The sequence below is a fragment of the Pongo pygmaeus genome, chromosome 13 (assembly GCF_028885625.2).
Source record: "Pongo pygmaeus isolate AG05252 chromosome 13, NHGRI_mPonPyg2-v2.0_pri, whole genome shotgun sequence".
NCBI classification, from domain to species: Eukaryota; Metazoa; Chordata; class Mammalia; order Primates; family Hominidae; genus Pongo; species Pongo pygmaeus.
This window is the reverse complement of record NC_072386.2, coordinates 122,270,295-122,286,878: the sequence shown is the minus strand read 5'-3', so window position 1 is coordinate 122,286,878 and position 16,584 is coordinate 122,270,295. Positions and strand designations below refer to the sequence as shown.

Here is a 16,584-nt window from a genome sequence, read left to right as displayed (position 1 = left end):
ACAGTGCTCAGCAGGGCAAGTTGGGGATCATCTAGTCTGAGAGGCCGGGAAGTCTTGGTGTCTCATTGCCCAATGGGAGCAGTAGCTCTCCAGGGCAGGATTCATGTGGGACTTGTCCCTGCAGCCCAGGCCCTAGCACAGTCGCTGGCGCTTGTCCACCGCCAGCAGATGGCTGCTGAGTGTGTGGCAGGTGCTTGTGAACATCCCGACACTTCCAAGAACGCAGGCAGCCATCCCAGGCTCACGTCTCCTGCTCTCTTTCCATGAGAAGTTTCCCAGCCAGCTCTGTGCCGGTCACATCCCCGTGCCCTTTGTGTGTCTCAAGGCAAAGACAGACTCTGCCTGGGCCTTGCGTTCCTGCTCCTCACCTTGTGCTCTTTGGTCCTTCAGCCTGGTGGAGTTGACAGAAGAGATCCTGAAGCTGCTGATGGAACTGGTCTTCCGCCTGGTGTGCAACGGGGAGCTGAGCCTGGCTCGTGTGCTCCGGAAGAACATCCTGGACAAAGTGGACCAGAAGAAGCTACTCAGGTGTGCCACCTCCAGCCAGCCCCTGGCGGCCCGGGGGGTAGCAGCCAGGTGAGAAGCCCACCTCTCCAGCCCTGCCTCTTCCCCAGGAGCCGTGCCTTTCTCAGTTTACCCCCCCTCCCTGCCAGCCCCACAGCCCCATCCTGGTTCTGCACAGGCCCTTTGATGAGGTGCCTCAGGAACAACCCCGTGGATCCCTGGGAGCTGGGCCTCTTCTCCAGGAGGCACATATTGGGTGGTGATCCCTTTGTGACCAGGAAGTGGGCAGAAGGGCATGGGGCTTCATAGGACAGGGCAGGAGTGCACACACCCTGGGCTGTGGTCAGTTCTGGGTTGTCCCAGCACGAACATGGCAGTGGTTGATGCTAGTCTGTGGCCCGTCCCCTCGACACCGACGGTGAGTGTCATTTGCAGCTATACATGTCTGTTGAGTAGTGGGCTCCTTCCAGTGAGCGCATAGCCTTCGTTTCTTTGGCACCGTCTCTGTTCTTGCTGGCCACCTGGAAGTGGGCTCCAGCCATGAGCAATCCTTCTTGGCATCTCAACTGTCCATGAGCTCACAAGGGAGACTCAGGCTCCTGATTCCAGAAGCTGCTGGACACACCCAGCAGAAGCAGGAGAGAAAGGCAGACAGTGTCATCCCAGAGAGAGGCAGGAGGCCAATAGGGCCCTAGGGAGCCTTTTGTGGCTTCCGCGCCCCGTAGCCTCCGCACTCCTGCTAGGCAGAGAGGCTCTCCTGCTCTGATGCCTGCAGCCCGGGCCTGCTCAGCCCTCCCCACCGCCCTCCCCACCCCTGACGGCTCTTCTCACACCTCTGTCTTCCAGGCCGGGGACCTTGCACGACTTTCACAGCCATGAGATAGCGGAGCAGCTAACGCTGCTGGATGCTGAGCTCTTCTATAAAATAGAGGTACAGGCTGCTCCTGCCAGGGGGAGCCATGCTGGTTATCCCTGAATGAGAGAAACCCCCATCACGGGAAAGCTGGGGCTCCACCTCCATCTTCCTTCTTTCCTTTTGTAGATTCCTGAGGTTTTGCTTTGGGCAAAAGAGCAGAATGAGGAGAAGAGCCCCAACTTGACCCAGTTCACGGAGCACTTCAACAACATGTCCTACTGGTAAGAGGGGCCCAGCACCAAGCCCTATTGCTCTGGGTGGTGGCACGTCTGGGTGGGCTCTATGTTTTCCTTTGCAGGGAGCCTGAATGGTAGGAGAAAGAGCTGCCTCTTTCATTCCGCTAAGCTCCTGGGGGGCCCCGTGAGCACTGACCATGAATGGCAGGCAGAGGACAGGGGCAGGGACAGGACAGGGCTTGCTGGAAGTGGCCACCTGGTCGAGGAGGCTCAGCAGGGAAGAGTGCCAGGGTCGAGGAGCAGTGTCTGCTATAGGTGATGTTGGGAAGGGCATCAAGTTTGCCCTCTTGGCCTGATCACTGCCAGGCGATCTCAAGCTGACGCTCACACTGACTCTGCCTGACAGAACAGTTAGCAAAGGAGTGGGCTCTATAACATTAATGTTTGCATTTAGTCTTTAATTCTTTTGTGTGTGTGTAGTGTGTGTGTGTGTGTGTGTGTGTGTGTTTGAGACGGAGTCTCGCTCTGCAGGTACGTGTGTGTGTGTGTATGTTGGAGACGGAGTCTTGCTCTGTGTGTGTGTGTGTGTGTGTGTGTGTGTGTGTTTGAGACGGAGTCTCACTCTGTCACCCAGGCTAGAGTGCAGTGGCGCAATCTCGGCTCACTGCAAGCTCCGGCTCCCCTCAAGCTCTGGCTCCCGGGTTCATGCCATTCTCCTGCCTCAGCCTCCAGAGTAGCTGAGATTACAGGTGCCTGCCACCACGCCCGGCTAATTTTTTGTATTTTTAGTAGAGACAGGGTTTCACCGTGTTAGCCAGGATGGTCTCAATCTCCTGACCTCGTGATCCACCCACCTCAGCCTCCCAAAGTGCTGGGATTACAGGCATGAGCCACCGCTCCTGGCCTAGTCTTTAATTCTTAAAGCAAAATGAATCCCAGTAGTGTGTTTATAAACCAGAGCTCTTGTCTCTTCAAGAAGCGACAAAGCCCCCATAGCAGCTCAGCATCAGGCAGGACCCCCTAGAGCTCAGCAGCTGTGCCACCCCCACCCACCCCCTGTTGCCTCCAGGAGAATGTCTGATGTGTTTTAAAGGCCCAGAGATCGTCTCCCCTTTGCCTACCTTCCTCCCCACAGAAGCACTCCGTCCTGGGGAAAGCATGTTTAGCTGTGGCAGTCCAGCGTAGGGTTTTGCCCAACAGGATGTGGTTTCTAAGGCAGATGGAAGCTGCACACAAGGCCCCAAGCCTGGCTTCTGACACCAGCCTCTGGCTGGGTACAGGAAGCTCAGGGGTACACTCCACAGGGCCTGGCTGCACAGAGGTGCAAGTGCAGTGGCTAACATCTATAATCCCAGGACTTTGGGAGGCCGAGGCAGGAGGATCACTTGATCGCAGGAGTTCGAGACCAGCCTGGACAACATAGAGAGACCCCCCCTTCTCTACAAAAAATTAAAATTAGCCACGTCCAGTGGTGGACACCTATAGTCCCAGCTACTCGGGAAGCTGGGGCAGAAGGATCAGTTGAGGCCAGGAGTTCAAGACTACAGTGAGATATACTCACAGCACTGGGTGACAGATCAAGACCCTGTCTCTTAAATAAAAAAAAAAAAAAAGGAAGAACCAGCAGCGCAAAGTGCGGCACCTCCTCCAAGTGACCCTGGTAGTGGCCCCTGTGAACCACAGGAAATTGAGGCCAGGGTGACATCCCTGCTGCATTTATCGCACAGATGAGACTGGCCTTTGGCTTTGGTCTCGGCTTTGGTTGCTACTAAGGTTCTGAGAGTTTCCTTCCCTCGTGGCTGCCAAAGGTGACCTCTTACCTCACATGCTAGCGGGTGTCCCCGAGCCAGTCCTGCACCACACAAGGAACTTGCCCAGCCCCCTGGTACTTGGGGTTCATGCTTGTCAGGAAAGCCTCTGCTTTCATCCTCCCATGCTCCACCTGCAGATTCGAAGCCCCCTTTGGGCCTTCACCAGATTTCCTTATGGTCACCAGATTTATTGCGACCAGATTCCCTTGTGCCTCTGTCCCAGGATGTTATGAGTTCCTGGAGAGCAGAAACTAGGTCTATGCCTGGGGCAGGCTGCAGGTACTCAGTAGGGGTGGGCTCGTGGCCACTGGCATGGGGGTCGTACAGGTCCTGTCTCCACCAGGACCCCTGGGGCCTGCAGGGACCTGTCAACTCAGCTGTTTCTTTTTCCCTTGGTCCATGCAGGGTCCGGTCCATAATCATGTTACAGGAAAAGGCCCAGGACAGGGAACGGCTGCTCTTGAAGTTCATCAAGATCATGAAGGTAATGGTGGCCAAGTCCTCCCCAGGCCCCCATCATCAGTCCTTGCTCTGGGAGCCCGGGACCCACCTGCCCTCCTGCCTCACGGCACCTCCCCTCTCTTGGCAGCACTTGCGGAAGCTGAATAACTTCAACTCCTACTTGGCCATCCTCTCTGCCCTGGACTCGGCGCCCATCCGCAGGCTGGAGTGGCAGAAGCAGACTTCAGAGGTGAGTGGCTTTGGGGCGTGGGTGGGAGGGTGGCTGGTAAGGGGGGCCGCCCAGCCCTCAGGCGACCAGCTGTGGCAGAAAGTGCTCCCACTGGAGCAAACGCTGGGCCTAGGACCCTGCTCTGCCACTGACATGCTGTGTGGCCAGAACAGCTGCCCTCCCATCTTCCTGTCTCTGGCCCCTGGGAGCTTCGAGGTTGGTTCTGGGGTGCTCACATCCTGGTGTTCTGCTGCCATCCAGCAGGCCCATCCCTGGGTTCCCGCCTCCCCCGCCCCCGCCCGCCCTCAGCCCGTTCTTCTGAAGGGTCTGCTTCGGGCTGGGCGCTGTGGTAGGTGCTGGGGACGCACTGTGAACAGCCCACCATGATGTTGGATGAGTTTCTGCTAGATAAGCACTAAAAGAAGAAGGGTGGGCAGGTGGGCCAGCCCCGAGGAAGTGTCACTCATGCCACCATCTGTAGAGGAGGAGGAGTTTCCTGGGAAGGGAGGAGAATCAAAGGGGACAAAGGAGTGCACAGCCAGGAGCAGGTGGGGGTCGGCACCTCCAGGGACAGGAGGAGGCCAGGGGACCACATCCTGGGAGAAGGGGACCAGTTCTAGGTCATGAGAGCCTCAGGAGCCTGGTGAGGAGTTGGACCTTTATCCTGTGTCGGGAAATAATATTGCAAATGGGGGCAAAACCCATGGCTTTGAGTGTCAGCCAGGCCACCCAGGGGTCATGTCAGGGACCCAAGTTCAGCCAGGCCACCCAGGGATTGTGTCAGGGACCTGAGTGTGACCAGACCACCCAGAGGTCAGGTCAGGGACCCAAGGGTCAGCCAGGCCACCTGGGGGTCGTGTCAGAAACCCGAGTGTGACCCAGGCCACCCAGGGGTCATGTCAGAGACCCGGGTGTCAGCCAGGCCACCCAGGGTCTTCTTGTTCAAGCCCATGTTCAGGGATGGTTGTAAGCTAGTGTATGGGGAGAGGTGGGAAATTCACACGGCCTCTCTGCATGGGGGGTTCTAAGGAGGCAGCACTTGAGGGAGAGGCACCTAACAGGAGAAGAGGCAGGAGAGGGGCCTTCTGAGCAGGGCAGGGCTGGCTGAGTCTCCTAGGCGGGAGCCCCCCGCCCCTGCAGGAGAGAAGCTGCCCAGCCCTGGGGAGGGCGAGGTCACATGCTATCTCTAGTTGGTCCTCCCTGAGTACAGGGCAGAGCAAAGGCAGCTCCAAGTCAGGAGTGACGCTACTCAGTGTGTGCCTGGAAAGCTCCTCTGGCTGCACCGCCAAGCAGGGCCAGGCAGGAGCCCATCTTCCGGGACGTTGTACACACGCAAGCGCTGGCTGCCCAGACACAATGAGTACTGTGGGGTGTTTCTCCACAAAACGGCCTGAAGTCCCCCTGTGACCAGGGGTTGGGCTGACACTCGTTGAAAAGGACAGAATCCCTGCTGGCCAGGGCCAGGACCCACACCTGGCTGGGTGTTTGTGCGTAGTGGGACCTGTGGAGTTGGGCAGAGGGTGGTTGACCCTCCAGTTAGTGAGGAGGACCAGGGCTCTGCCCCAGCATTGCCCCAGCACTCGCTCACCCCTGTCCTGTCCTGTCCTGTCCTGCCAGGGCCTGGCCGAGTACTGCACACTGATCGACAGCTCGTCCTCCTTCCGAGCCTACCGGGCCGCCCTCTCGGAGGTGGAACCGCCGTGCATCCCGTACCTGTGAGTAGCAGCTCCTCCAGGCCCCCAGCCCTGCCTGGGTTTGCCTCCATTGCTCTGGGGAAGATCTGTCAGGCTCCAGCAGAGAAATCCTAATTTAGGGGTTTCTAACGGAGACATTTGTACTTCGGTTTTACTTAAGGTTCTTGTAATACAGTTATAATACATAATATACAATACATATATATAATATAATATATAATGCTTCTTATAATACAGTTTAAACAGAAAAGAAGGGCTCAGGTGAAGAATACAGGTTCTCCTTTCCCAGCCCCCAGCCCCACTCTCATTTCCTTCTGTAGCCTGCCCGCGAGCATGTGCAGCCATGCTTGTGACGGATGTATGGCTCCTCTCCCCACACACGGCATCACACAGTATTCCAGTGTCCTCACAAGTGGCTGCACGTTAGAACAACCTGAGGATGCACAGCCACCCAGGGACCTTGAGATCCTCGGTGTAAAGAAGTTCAGAAAGTGCTTCCTGAGCGTGGACCGTGGGCGAGAGGAAATACGTGTTTCATAGAAAAGGGATAGCTGAATAACCAAAGCCAAACAAGTGTCTATTGCAGGACTTACGAGAGCCTTTAGTATATACTAGTAGACACTGAGAATCTCCAAGAGACCAAAAACGCAGCAGCATCCCAAGGCTGAGTGTTCAGTGGCACATCCTGTAGGGTTACTGCAGGGCTGCCCTCGAGGCCTCGACCCTCAGAGATACAAATCCCCAGGCTTTCTGCTTTGAGCACTAACAGTCTTTCGCACCATGGCTCCATGTCTGCTCCCTCAAGCTGAGTTCTCCCTGAGTGGAGGAACTGCCCCTGTCTTTCTCATCTGGCCTTAAGTCCTCTGCAGTCAGAAGCACCTATTAAGTTACTACACCTTGTTTGTTTCTTTGTTTCTTTGTTTGTTTGTGATGGAGTCTCACTCTGTCACCCAGGCCGGTATGCAGTGGCATGATCTTGGCTCACTGCAACCTCTGCCTCCTGAGTTCAAGCAATTCTCCCACCTCAGCCTCCTGAGTAGTCGCTGGGACTACAGGCATGCAAACCACGCCTGGCTAATTTTTTTTTTTTTTTTTTTTTTTTTTTTTGTTATTTTTTTTAGTAGAGATGGAGTTTCACCATGTTGGCCAGGCTAGTCTCGAACTCTTGACCTCAGGTGATCCACCTGCCTTGACCTCCCAAAGTGCTGGGATTACAGGCATGAGTCACCACGCCCGGCCTGTTTCTTTGTTTGTTTAATAAAGACGGAGTCTCTGTCACCCAGGCTGGAGTGCAGTGGTGCAATCATAGCTCACTGCAGCCTTGAACTCCTGGGCTCAAGGAATCCTCCCACGTCGGTCTCCTTAGTAGTTGGGATTACAGGCGCACACCACCATGCCCAGCTAACTTTTGTATTTTTTGTAGGGACGAGGTCTTGCTATGTTGCCCAGGCTGGTTTCAAACTTTTTTTTTTTTTTTTTTTTTGTGACAGAGTTACGTTCTTGTTACCCAGGCTGGAGTTCTTATTACGTTCTTGTTACCCAGACAGTGGCGCAATCATCTTGGCTCACTGCAACCTCCGCCTCCCAGGTTCAAGTGATTCTCCTGCCTCAGCCTCCCGAGTTGGGATTACAGGCGTGCACCACCATGCCTGGCTACTTTTTGTATTTTTAGTAGAGACAGGGTTTCACCATGTTGGCCAGGTTGATCTCAAACTCCTGACCTCAGGTGATCCTCCCACCTTGGCCTCCCAAAGTGCTGGGATTACAGGTGTGAGCCACCACACCCAGCCTAGCTGTTCTCAAACTCTTGAGCTCAATCCTCCTGCCTCAGCCTCCTATAGTACTGGGATTACAGGTGTGAGCCATTGCACCCAGCCCACCACACCTGTTAATAAAATGAGATCTCTGCCCCTGCCCCTGCCCCCTGGTTTGGATTTTGTTATTTTTTTTTTTTTTACTGCTCATTTGTTAATGTTACTTTAGTAGCCCACAGCTTTGCCCATATGGGTTGAGCCATGGCAGCCGCATCATCCTCAGGCTCCTCATCAGCATACTGGCTTCCGAGGTCCCCAGCAGGCGCTTGTGGAGCCAGAGGCCAGAGGCTGAGGCGGGAGTTTGTTCTGGGAAAGAGACACACCATACTGGCTCTTTGGTTTGCTCTGGGGTTTGGAAGCTGCTCACTGCGAGTCCTAGCGCCTGACACGTGGCTCTAGCCCTTGCTGCTTCCAAACCCCGTAGCAGTAACAGGCTGCCTAACTCATCCTCCCAGGGGGCTGATCCTGCAGGACCTGACCTTCGTTCACCTGGGAAACCCAGACTACATCGACGGGAAAGTGAACTTCTCCAAGCGGTGGCAGCAGTTCAACATCCTCGACAGCATGCGGTGCTTCCAGCAGGCGTGAGTGCCACCGCCCCGGGGGTGCCAGGCAGAGCTGAGCCCCAGGCCACACACAAGGAGAGATAGCCCGGGACACCGAGGGGAGGGGGAGCCACAGAGGACCCAGGGACCTGCCACTGCTGAGATATAGTCCGGGCCCTTCAGTTTCTGCCAGGATGACTTGAGAGCATGCCCACCAGGCTCCATGCCAGGCCTAGCCTGGCCCTGGGCCTGGACCCCGTGACAGCATAGCTCGTCCTCCCATTTTACACACCAGAAGCTGGTGCCCACCTTGCTGTGAGAAGGGCCTGACAAACCCTGGCCTGCCTGACTCTGAGGCACCAGAGCTCCCCTAGGGTGGGTCCTGGCATGCATTGTTGGGGGCAGTGGGGTCACCTGGGGCCCCTTGCTTGTGAGCAGCCCAGCCTCAGGGCCCTGTTTGTGCTCCATGTGCTGGTGGCACCATCTCTGAGCGCTGGTGTCCCCTCTGTCACATTGGTTAATGGTAGCCCCTGCAGCATCTGTTTGCTGCGAGGCTGTGGGGATGGTCCCCGCGGTACCTTCCAGGAGGGTGGCGCCATCGGGCCATCCAGCCCACACAGGTGCTCACTGACTGCTCCCCATCCCCTGCACCAGGCACTATGACATCCGGAGGAACGACGACATTATAAACTTCTTCAATGACTTCAGTGACCACCTGGCTGAGGAGGCCCTATGGGAACTTTCTCTGAAAATTAAACCCAGGAACATAACAAGGAGAAAAACAGACCGGGAAGAGAAAACCTAGGAGCAGACGCCGGGATCGAGGAGAATGCTCGAGGGGCGCGGAGGGCAGCTCCCAGACTGGAGAGGACCTTGGACCTGTTAGGCGCATGGCAGGAGTCCCGGCCTCGGAGCCACGAGGCTGGCCAGGCCTCAGCGGGGCTGGGCAGGAGCTGGAGCCTGCCAGCCGCTTCCTGCCTCCTTCCTCTGTGGGAGCAGACCCGTGGGCCTCAGGGCAGCCAGCAGGCAGGTCTTGTTGCCAATTTGCAAACCGGTGGTTTTCTGGTTTGGTTTTGTTTTCTGCTTTTACTTCCATCTCTCCCCTCTTGACCTTACACCCACTCCCCTCCAGGGAGAGAGCAGCAGAGACCTCATCAGCAGACCAAGGAAATGGTGGGTGCTCCCCCTCCCTAAGCTCCAGGGTCCCCGAATCTTCTGAAATCTCAAATGAGTGGAGGCCTTCTGGGGTGGGCTGTCCTCCAGGGGCCCTGGAATGGGGGCAAGCAGCTGGATGGGCAGAATGCAGAGTAGACTCGGGGGAGGGTCCTTTCACTTTCCACTTCCGCTTCTGATGCATGGAGGATGGTGTGAGCTTTTTCAGCAGGCCAGGAAAGGTACGCAGGTGACGCCTTAGCAGCCCCGCAGCTGGTGCTCTGCCCCACGGTACTGGCGCCATCAGGGCCTCCCTTGCTCGCCTGAGAGCAGCAACAGTCTCTGTTATCCCATCGCCGCTCACCGCCTACCCCAGGCCACCAGGCCCCTCCCACACCACCTGGGGAGCAGAGAAGAGAAGGCTGGAGTAAGGGAGGACTTGATCATCCAAGAAATACGTTTTATTGCTGGGAGTCTTCTGAACCTCACCAAACTGAGGCCAGAGCTGAGCTCCTGGGGGAGTTAATTCAGAGGGGAGAGGCCAGCACCTCCCTCCTCCATCGCTCGCTGTGTGCCTTAAACTCCATCTCCTGTCCCTCCCCATCCCCTGGCTTTCCCTCCCTCCTTGCCCCATCCTGGGCCGGCCAGCGGGGCTCCTCCTCTGGCTCTTCCGACTTTTCAGCCAGTGCTGTCAGTGCCCCTGGGAGGGAAGGGCATCCCTGAGGCACCCGAGTGGGCCCTCGGGGTGCAGGGAGGCAGAAGTCTGGCCACAGTGGAGCCTCCGAAGGCAGCAGCTGCAGCAGGCGCACCCTCTCCCCACTCTCCCCACGCCAGAGTGGCTTCCAGAGCAGATGCTGTTTCCATCCTCCTCATCAAAACCGTTCTCGCTGCTGAGCTTGACAATCTGGGCCAGGCTTGTGGGGCGCTTGGCAAACAGAATCTGCCCTGTGCCGCCTGGCTCCGTGGCCTCCAGCCTGAGCCTGCAGGCAGGGCGCTGCGGGAACCCAGTCGTGCTGCCCCAGCCCATGCCTCCGGGTCTGCTGTGCATGAATGAGTGCTCACTTGTCCCGGGTTTAGGACGTGGTCAAGTGAACAGCAGGGTCTAACTGTGCTTACTTAGCCCAGTTCAAACAGAACAAAGGAAAAATAGAGAAAGCAACATCTGTTGATCATTTAGGATTTTTTTTAAACAACCATGTCACTTTGAGTCCTTCATGGGTTTTTGAACAGGATTTATCAAGAAGAAAATGTGGGCTTTTTCCCCTCTCCCGTGTTTTGTTTGTCCTGTAGATAGAGGGAGGAAAGCCGTGCAGTGGCAGGCGGGACCCCCTCTGGCGGCGGGACCCCCTCTGGCGGTGGGACCCCCCTCTTGCAGTGGTCCTGCGGGGCCAGCCGGGACCTCTCATTTTATTATTTAAGGAGTGTGTGTGTAGAGTCGCTGGCTTATTAACAGTATTGTGTGTGGGTTGGGTTTTTAGTTTGTTCCTTCTTTTTGAAGTCCCTTCATTTCAATCCTTGCCTCTCTCACCCCTTCCCTTGCCCAGCTCTGTTGAATGCTGCTGTGCGCGTGTGAGGGCCGCTCTGCACACAGGGCCCTTGGGTTGTGTGAACTGAAATTCTCCCTATATTTGTGAGACTCGTAGGAGTCCCCCTCTGTAGCACAGGCAATGCCAGTGCCATGCTGCAGCCTCAGAAACCAGGCCTCTCACCCCAGCAGCAGGCGGAACCATGTCTGGTTGGGTGCTATCCACAGCTCTGTCTGCCTTGTTCTTGGGTTTGAGCCGGGTAGAGGTGGGGTCTCTTCACCTTCCCCAAATTCAGAACAGACCCTGTGCCTGGCCCCAGTGTGCCCAAGCAACTCCCCAGGCCCTCGTTGGGAGCCCTTGGTGTTCTGAGCAGCAGGGCCCAGGCAGCACATGAGCAGTGCCCGGGGACTCCCTGCGTGAGGACGGCAAGGTGCGATGTATGTCTAACTTATTGATGGCAGGCGTCCCCCTGCGCCCCCTGCGCCTGGCCCTGGTTATTGCTGAGCTCTGTGCTCAGTGCTGCGGCCTGGCCATGGCTCATCTGTTCCTTTGGGGGGCCCAAGCGGGTTGTGGGAATCAGTCTTCACAGACAGACATGAGCCAGGCAGAGGACTCGTTCCTTGCAGAGGTCAGTCCTCACCTGCAGGTGTCGGGAGGGGCAAGGAGGGGCAGGCACACACCATGTCTGACTTGAACCCGATTCTGGGGAGCATCTTCCCGCTCCGGCCCCACGACCTCCACAGGGTTACATTGTAATATATATGCCCCAGCTAACCTGTCTGATGGTGGCATCTTCCTGCAGACATTTCAAACATGTAACTTTTATATGAAAAAAATAAACACAGATGAAAGCTGCCCAGTGCCATGTCCACGCCCAGCTGCATGTGTGCAACTACAGTGACAGCCCAGCCTGCTCCAGGCTGGCCTTGCTACCTCTTTTCTGAGACCCCTCTCGCAGGCGGGGCTCCTGGGAGGCTGAGGGTCATTCAACTCCATTCCCAGGCCCACTTGCTGCCATTGGGGTAGTCGTGGCTGAGTGAAATTGACGTCACCAGAACTTTCCCTCCTAGGCCTTGTGCCCTAGAAGCATTCAACTGGACAAAGAATTGCTCGTGCCCCAGAGGTCGGTTCATGCACAAGAGCCCCTCACCCCAGTGTCCTGGTGAAAAGGGCATTCCTCGGGTGGGATTCGGGGGTGCAGGCTCTAGAATTGCTCCTCGGGGCCCAGAAGCACTGTCTTTATGGTGTGCCTCTTGCGGTGTGTCCTCTGCCGCCCAGGAGGCAGCACACAGAGGCTCGGGCCCAGCCCCAGTGAGGAACAGCAGAGCCTCTGCACTTACAAGGGATGGAGTGAGGAGGCCCCAGGGATTCTAGTCCCTTCTCTGCCCTGAGGTGTGCTGTGTCCCCTCCATGCGGAGTAAGGCACGGGCCCAATGGCTCCGGGAGGCCATTCACCATCTCCCTGTCTTCCTTGTCCTCCCAGAGCCACCCCCACGCCACGGCCCACATGTGCCCCAGGGTTTCTACCCTAGCACCTGAGACCAAGCACCCCAGCATAGCCACCCAGGGATGGCGGGGATCAGGGCCAGCCCTCATATTCACCTTGGTTCCCAGTCCCCAACTTTCAGCCCCACAGCGGCCCCTAGGGAAGCCCAGGATCTCTGCATCTCTCTGTACCTGGTCATGCAGAGGTCGGGCCTGGTGAGGAGGAGGCATCTCCCCTCATGCCCCCCAAAGGCAGCAGCTTAAGTCTGTCCCTTTAAAGGGAGGGGGCCAAGTATTCCTGGGCTGATCACAAGATCTGATAGAAGGGACCCCGCATCAGGCAGGCATCCACCATCCCCTCAGCTGTCGGCTGCCTGTGTGTCAGGCGCCACCCCGAAGCCTCCATGAACCTTGTAGGTGATGGAAGCCCAGGTTCTGTCTTTTGTTCGTTGCGTCCTCGGGCAGATTGCTCAGCCATTCATGCCTCAGGCTCTTCATTATCTGCTTTTGTCCAATTCGACCAGTGAGCACACAGAGGCCCGAGAGAGACCAGTCCACTCCTGAGTCCTCCACTCCCATCTCCCTCCCCTGCCAGCAATGCCAGGAACCCGGTCTGGCCCCAGCAACCCCAGTGAGCAGGAGGTGACGTGCCAGGTATGGACCTCAGGCCTCAACCTTCCCACCAGGGCTGAGGGGCAGCAGCTGCTGTGACCCACCCTAGTCTTTGGAGACCGGCAGACCGCGAGATTCACCAAGGGAGCCGCTATAGTTACGGAGGAAACACCTTGGCTTCCAGCCCACCCCCACAGTGTCACCGCCCAGGGCCTGCGAGTGTGCATGCTTAGCCAGTAACCCAGGAGGCTCAGATGCCTGCTCCAACCAAGAACTGCGGTCCCACCGAAGGTGTCTGAGCCAAGGGCCCCAAGCCTCCCACCTGCTCTGACCTTGCAGTGGGTCAGCAATCTGGGTCCCGCCCCCAGTGGTACAAGGCTGGAGAACAGGGTATGATGGCTGACTGCTCATTGTTCCCCCTGTGGGATGAGAGGCAGGCCCCAGCATTCATTCAAACCTTTTTTTTCATTCATTCACTAGGGGTGCATTATTTAGGAAGCAGTCAAGATGTGGTTCGGGCCATCTGAGTCCCTCATTGGCTGCCAGCAGTCTGGGGGAATATGTCCTTGGCTGCAAAGGGCTGTGTCCTGATTCTGCAGCTGATAAGCAAAATGACCCTGGGTAAGTGGTTTTCTTCTCTGCTTCCCAGTTTCCCCAGCTGGAAGTGGGGGTAATAGCCTCTGCTTCCTAAGGTCTCACAGAGTTTCAATGAGTTAATACTTGGAACAGTGTCCGGTGAGCATTTTGGGGTACCAGGCACTTTGCAGACTGCTTTACCTCATTTACTTCTCTTAATCGAAAAATCACACAGGCTGGGTATAGTGGCTCATGCCTGTAATCCCAGCACTTTGGGAGGCTGAGGCAAGCGGATCACCTGAGGTCAGGAGTTCAAGGCCAGCCTGGCCAACATGATGAAACCCTGTCTCTACTAAAAATACAAAAATTAGCCGGGCATGGTGGTAGACGCCTGTAGTCCCAGCTACTCAGGAGGCTGAGGCAGGAGAATGGCGTGAACCCAGGAGGTGGAGCTTGCAGTGAGCCAAGATCGCGCCACTGCACTCCAGCCTGGGCGAGAGCAAGACTCCTTCTAAAAAAAAAAAAAGACCCAGGTATGGTGGTGGGTGGTGGGTGCCTATAATCCCAGCTACCCAGGAGGCTGAGGCAGGAGAATCGCTTGAACATGGGAGGCAGAGGTTGCAATGAGCTGAGATTGCACCACTGCACTTCAGCCTGGGTAACAGAGTGAGACTCTGTCTCAAAAAAAAAAAAAAAAGAAAAGAAAAAGGGGAAACACTAAACTTGTTTTATGAATGGAATATAACCTTGACATCGAATCAAAACAAGGACAGTACAAGATAATTACAAGTCCGTCCGATGTATGAATACTGATACAAAACTTATAAAATCATCTTAGCAACCCCAAACCAGCATCACATAAAAATCAGTCCTTCCTGACCAGGTTGGGCTTATCTCAAAAATACAAGGATGGAATAATTTCAATCAGTTAATGGACATCACTGACCCCATGCTAGACGCTGCTGCTCCACACGTCTGGTTTGCATCTCCTTCCTGGGCACACAGGGGACTACACTTCCCAGCCCCCTGCCTGAGATCTGAGAGGCAGACACATGTCACTGTGGGCTGGGCATTTAAGGACTATTGTGCGGCTCCCTACTTACTCTTTCCCACCCGCGGTACTGCTGGAGTCTGGGTGTTGAGATGGCAGAGCCCCAAGTTGGGGGAGCCTGGACAGGGACCACCCCACTTACCACGCAGGGCTTGCTTGATGTGAATGAAAAATGAAGCCATGGAGACTTCAGGGTTTATTTTCACAGCATGGCCTTGCTTCTCCCGAATGTACCACATTAACAAATTAAAGGGAGAAAGCCACAGAGTCACTGCAAGTCACAGAACAGCCTTTGTTAAAAATGCAACATCCATTTTTTTTTTTTTTTTTTTGAGATGGAGTCTCGCTCTGTCACCCAGGCTGGAGTGCAGTGGCGTGATCTCGGCTCACTGCAAGCTCCACCTCCCGGGTTCACACCATTCTCCTGCCTCAGCCTCCCGAGTAGCTGGGACTACAGGCACCTGCGACCACGCCTGGCTGATTTTTTGTATTTTCAATAGAGACAGGGTTTCACCATGTTAGCCAGGATGGTCTCGATCTCCTGACCTCGTGATCCGCCCGCCTCAGCCTCCCAAAGTGCTGGGATTACAGGCGTGAGCCACCGCGCCTGGCCGTTATTTTCATTGTGAATAACAAGAATTCAGGGTTTCGCTTTTGTCCCCCAGGCTGGAGTGCGTGGCATCTGCTCACTGCAACCTCGACCTCCCAGGCTCAAGCGATCCACCTCACCCTCCCAAGTAGCTGGGACTATAGGCACGCACCACCACACCCAGCTAATTTTTTATTTTTTGTAGAGACCAGGTTTTACCATGTTGGCCAGGCTAGTCTTGAACTCCTGAGCTCAAGTGATCCACTCACCTCGGCTTCCCAAAGTGTAGGGACTACAGACATGAGCCACCACGGCCGGCCAAAAAAAAAACCTTTTTGTTAACTAGAAGTAGAAAGCCTCTTTAATCTGATAAAGGTTACCTTCCAAGATCGTATAGAGACATACTTAATTGTGAAATATTCAAAGTGCTTCTTTTAAAATCAGAAACAAGAGAATGATCCCACTAACTCCTTGTCCGTTCATTGTACTGGAGATCCTTGCCAATGATGTAAGAAAAGTAAATGACTGAGAGATGAACAAGAAAATCTATCAAGGTGGCTAGCTATACAACCAGATAAAAAGTTCAGCATATTCCTGTATACAGTCAGTCAGCAATCAGAAAATGTAATCCTTTTTTTGTTTGTTTTTTGAGGATTTGGGGTTGTTTTCTGTTTTGTTTTTGTTTTTGTTTTTTTTAATGGTGTTAAAATGTTTAATGCTCTGTTGCCCAGGCTGGAGTGCAGTGATGTGACCATAGCTCACTGCAGTCTCAAACTTCTGGTCTCAAGCAATCCTCCCACCTCAGCCTCCCAAGGAACTCAGATTACAGGCACATGCCACCACACCCAGCTTCAAAAAATGTAATTCTTAAAGGACCCCATTTATACTAGCATCACAAGTCTTAAGGTCCTAGACCAGCAAAAGATGTGTGAAACCTTTATAGGAAAAATGATAAGATTTTATTAAAAACCATAAAAAATACCGTAATAAATTGAGAGGTGTGAGTGTTTGTGGATACGAAAATTAACTTTCTGGGAGTTTTTTGAGACAGGGTTTCAACTCCCATCACCCAGGCTGCAGTACAGTGGTGTGATCTTGGCTTACTGCAGCCTCATATTCCTGTGCTCAGGTGATCCTCCCACCTCAGCCTCCTCAGTAGCTGGGACTACAGGTGCATGCCACCACCTCCAGCTAATTTTTTTTATTATTATTTTTAGTAGAGACGGGCTTTTGCCATGTTGCCCAAGCTGGTCTCGAACTCCTGGGCAATCCACCTGCCTTGGCCTCCCAAAGTGCTGGGATTACAGGCATGAGCCACCATGCCCAGCCAATTTTTGTAAAGATGTCACTTCTCCCCCAGATAATGTATAAATTCAAAACTATTCTAAAGGAAATCAAAGAAGGACTTTATGTGGTCCTTGATAAAGTTAATTCTAACATGTGTTAAAGAATTACCACTCTGG

General features: G+C 54.9%; 1 protein-coding gene across 4 annotated transcripts in view; it reads left to right on the top strand.

Moving 5' to 3' along the window:
* The window catches only part of RAPGEF1 (Rap guanine nucleotide exchange factor 1), a 162,208-nt gene extending 150,546 nt beyond the window's left edge, over positions 1–11,662 (top strand). For all 4 annotated transcript variants that reach the window (XM_054500110.2, XM_054500111.2, XM_054500114.2 and 1 more), the window contains 8 exons: positions 391–576; positions 1,351–1,435; positions 1,547–1,641; positions 3,813–3,891; positions 3,997–4,098; positions 5,695–5,792; positions 8,041–8,169; positions 8,785–11,662. In XM_054500110.2, coding sequence (XP_054356085.1) covers positions 391–576; positions 1,351–1,435; positions 1,547–1,641; positions 3,813–3,891; positions 3,997–4,098; positions 5,695–5,792; positions 8,041–8,169; positions 8,785–8,935 — 925 coding nt within the window. In that variant the 3' untranslated portion in view covers positions 8,936–11,662. The remainder of the gene's footprint in view (positions 1–390; positions 577–1,350; positions 1,436–1,546; positions 1,642–3,812; positions 3,892–3,996; positions 4,099–5,694; positions 5,793–8,040; positions 8,170–8,784) is intronic.
* Positions 11,663–16,584: the final 4,922 nt, after the last annotated feature.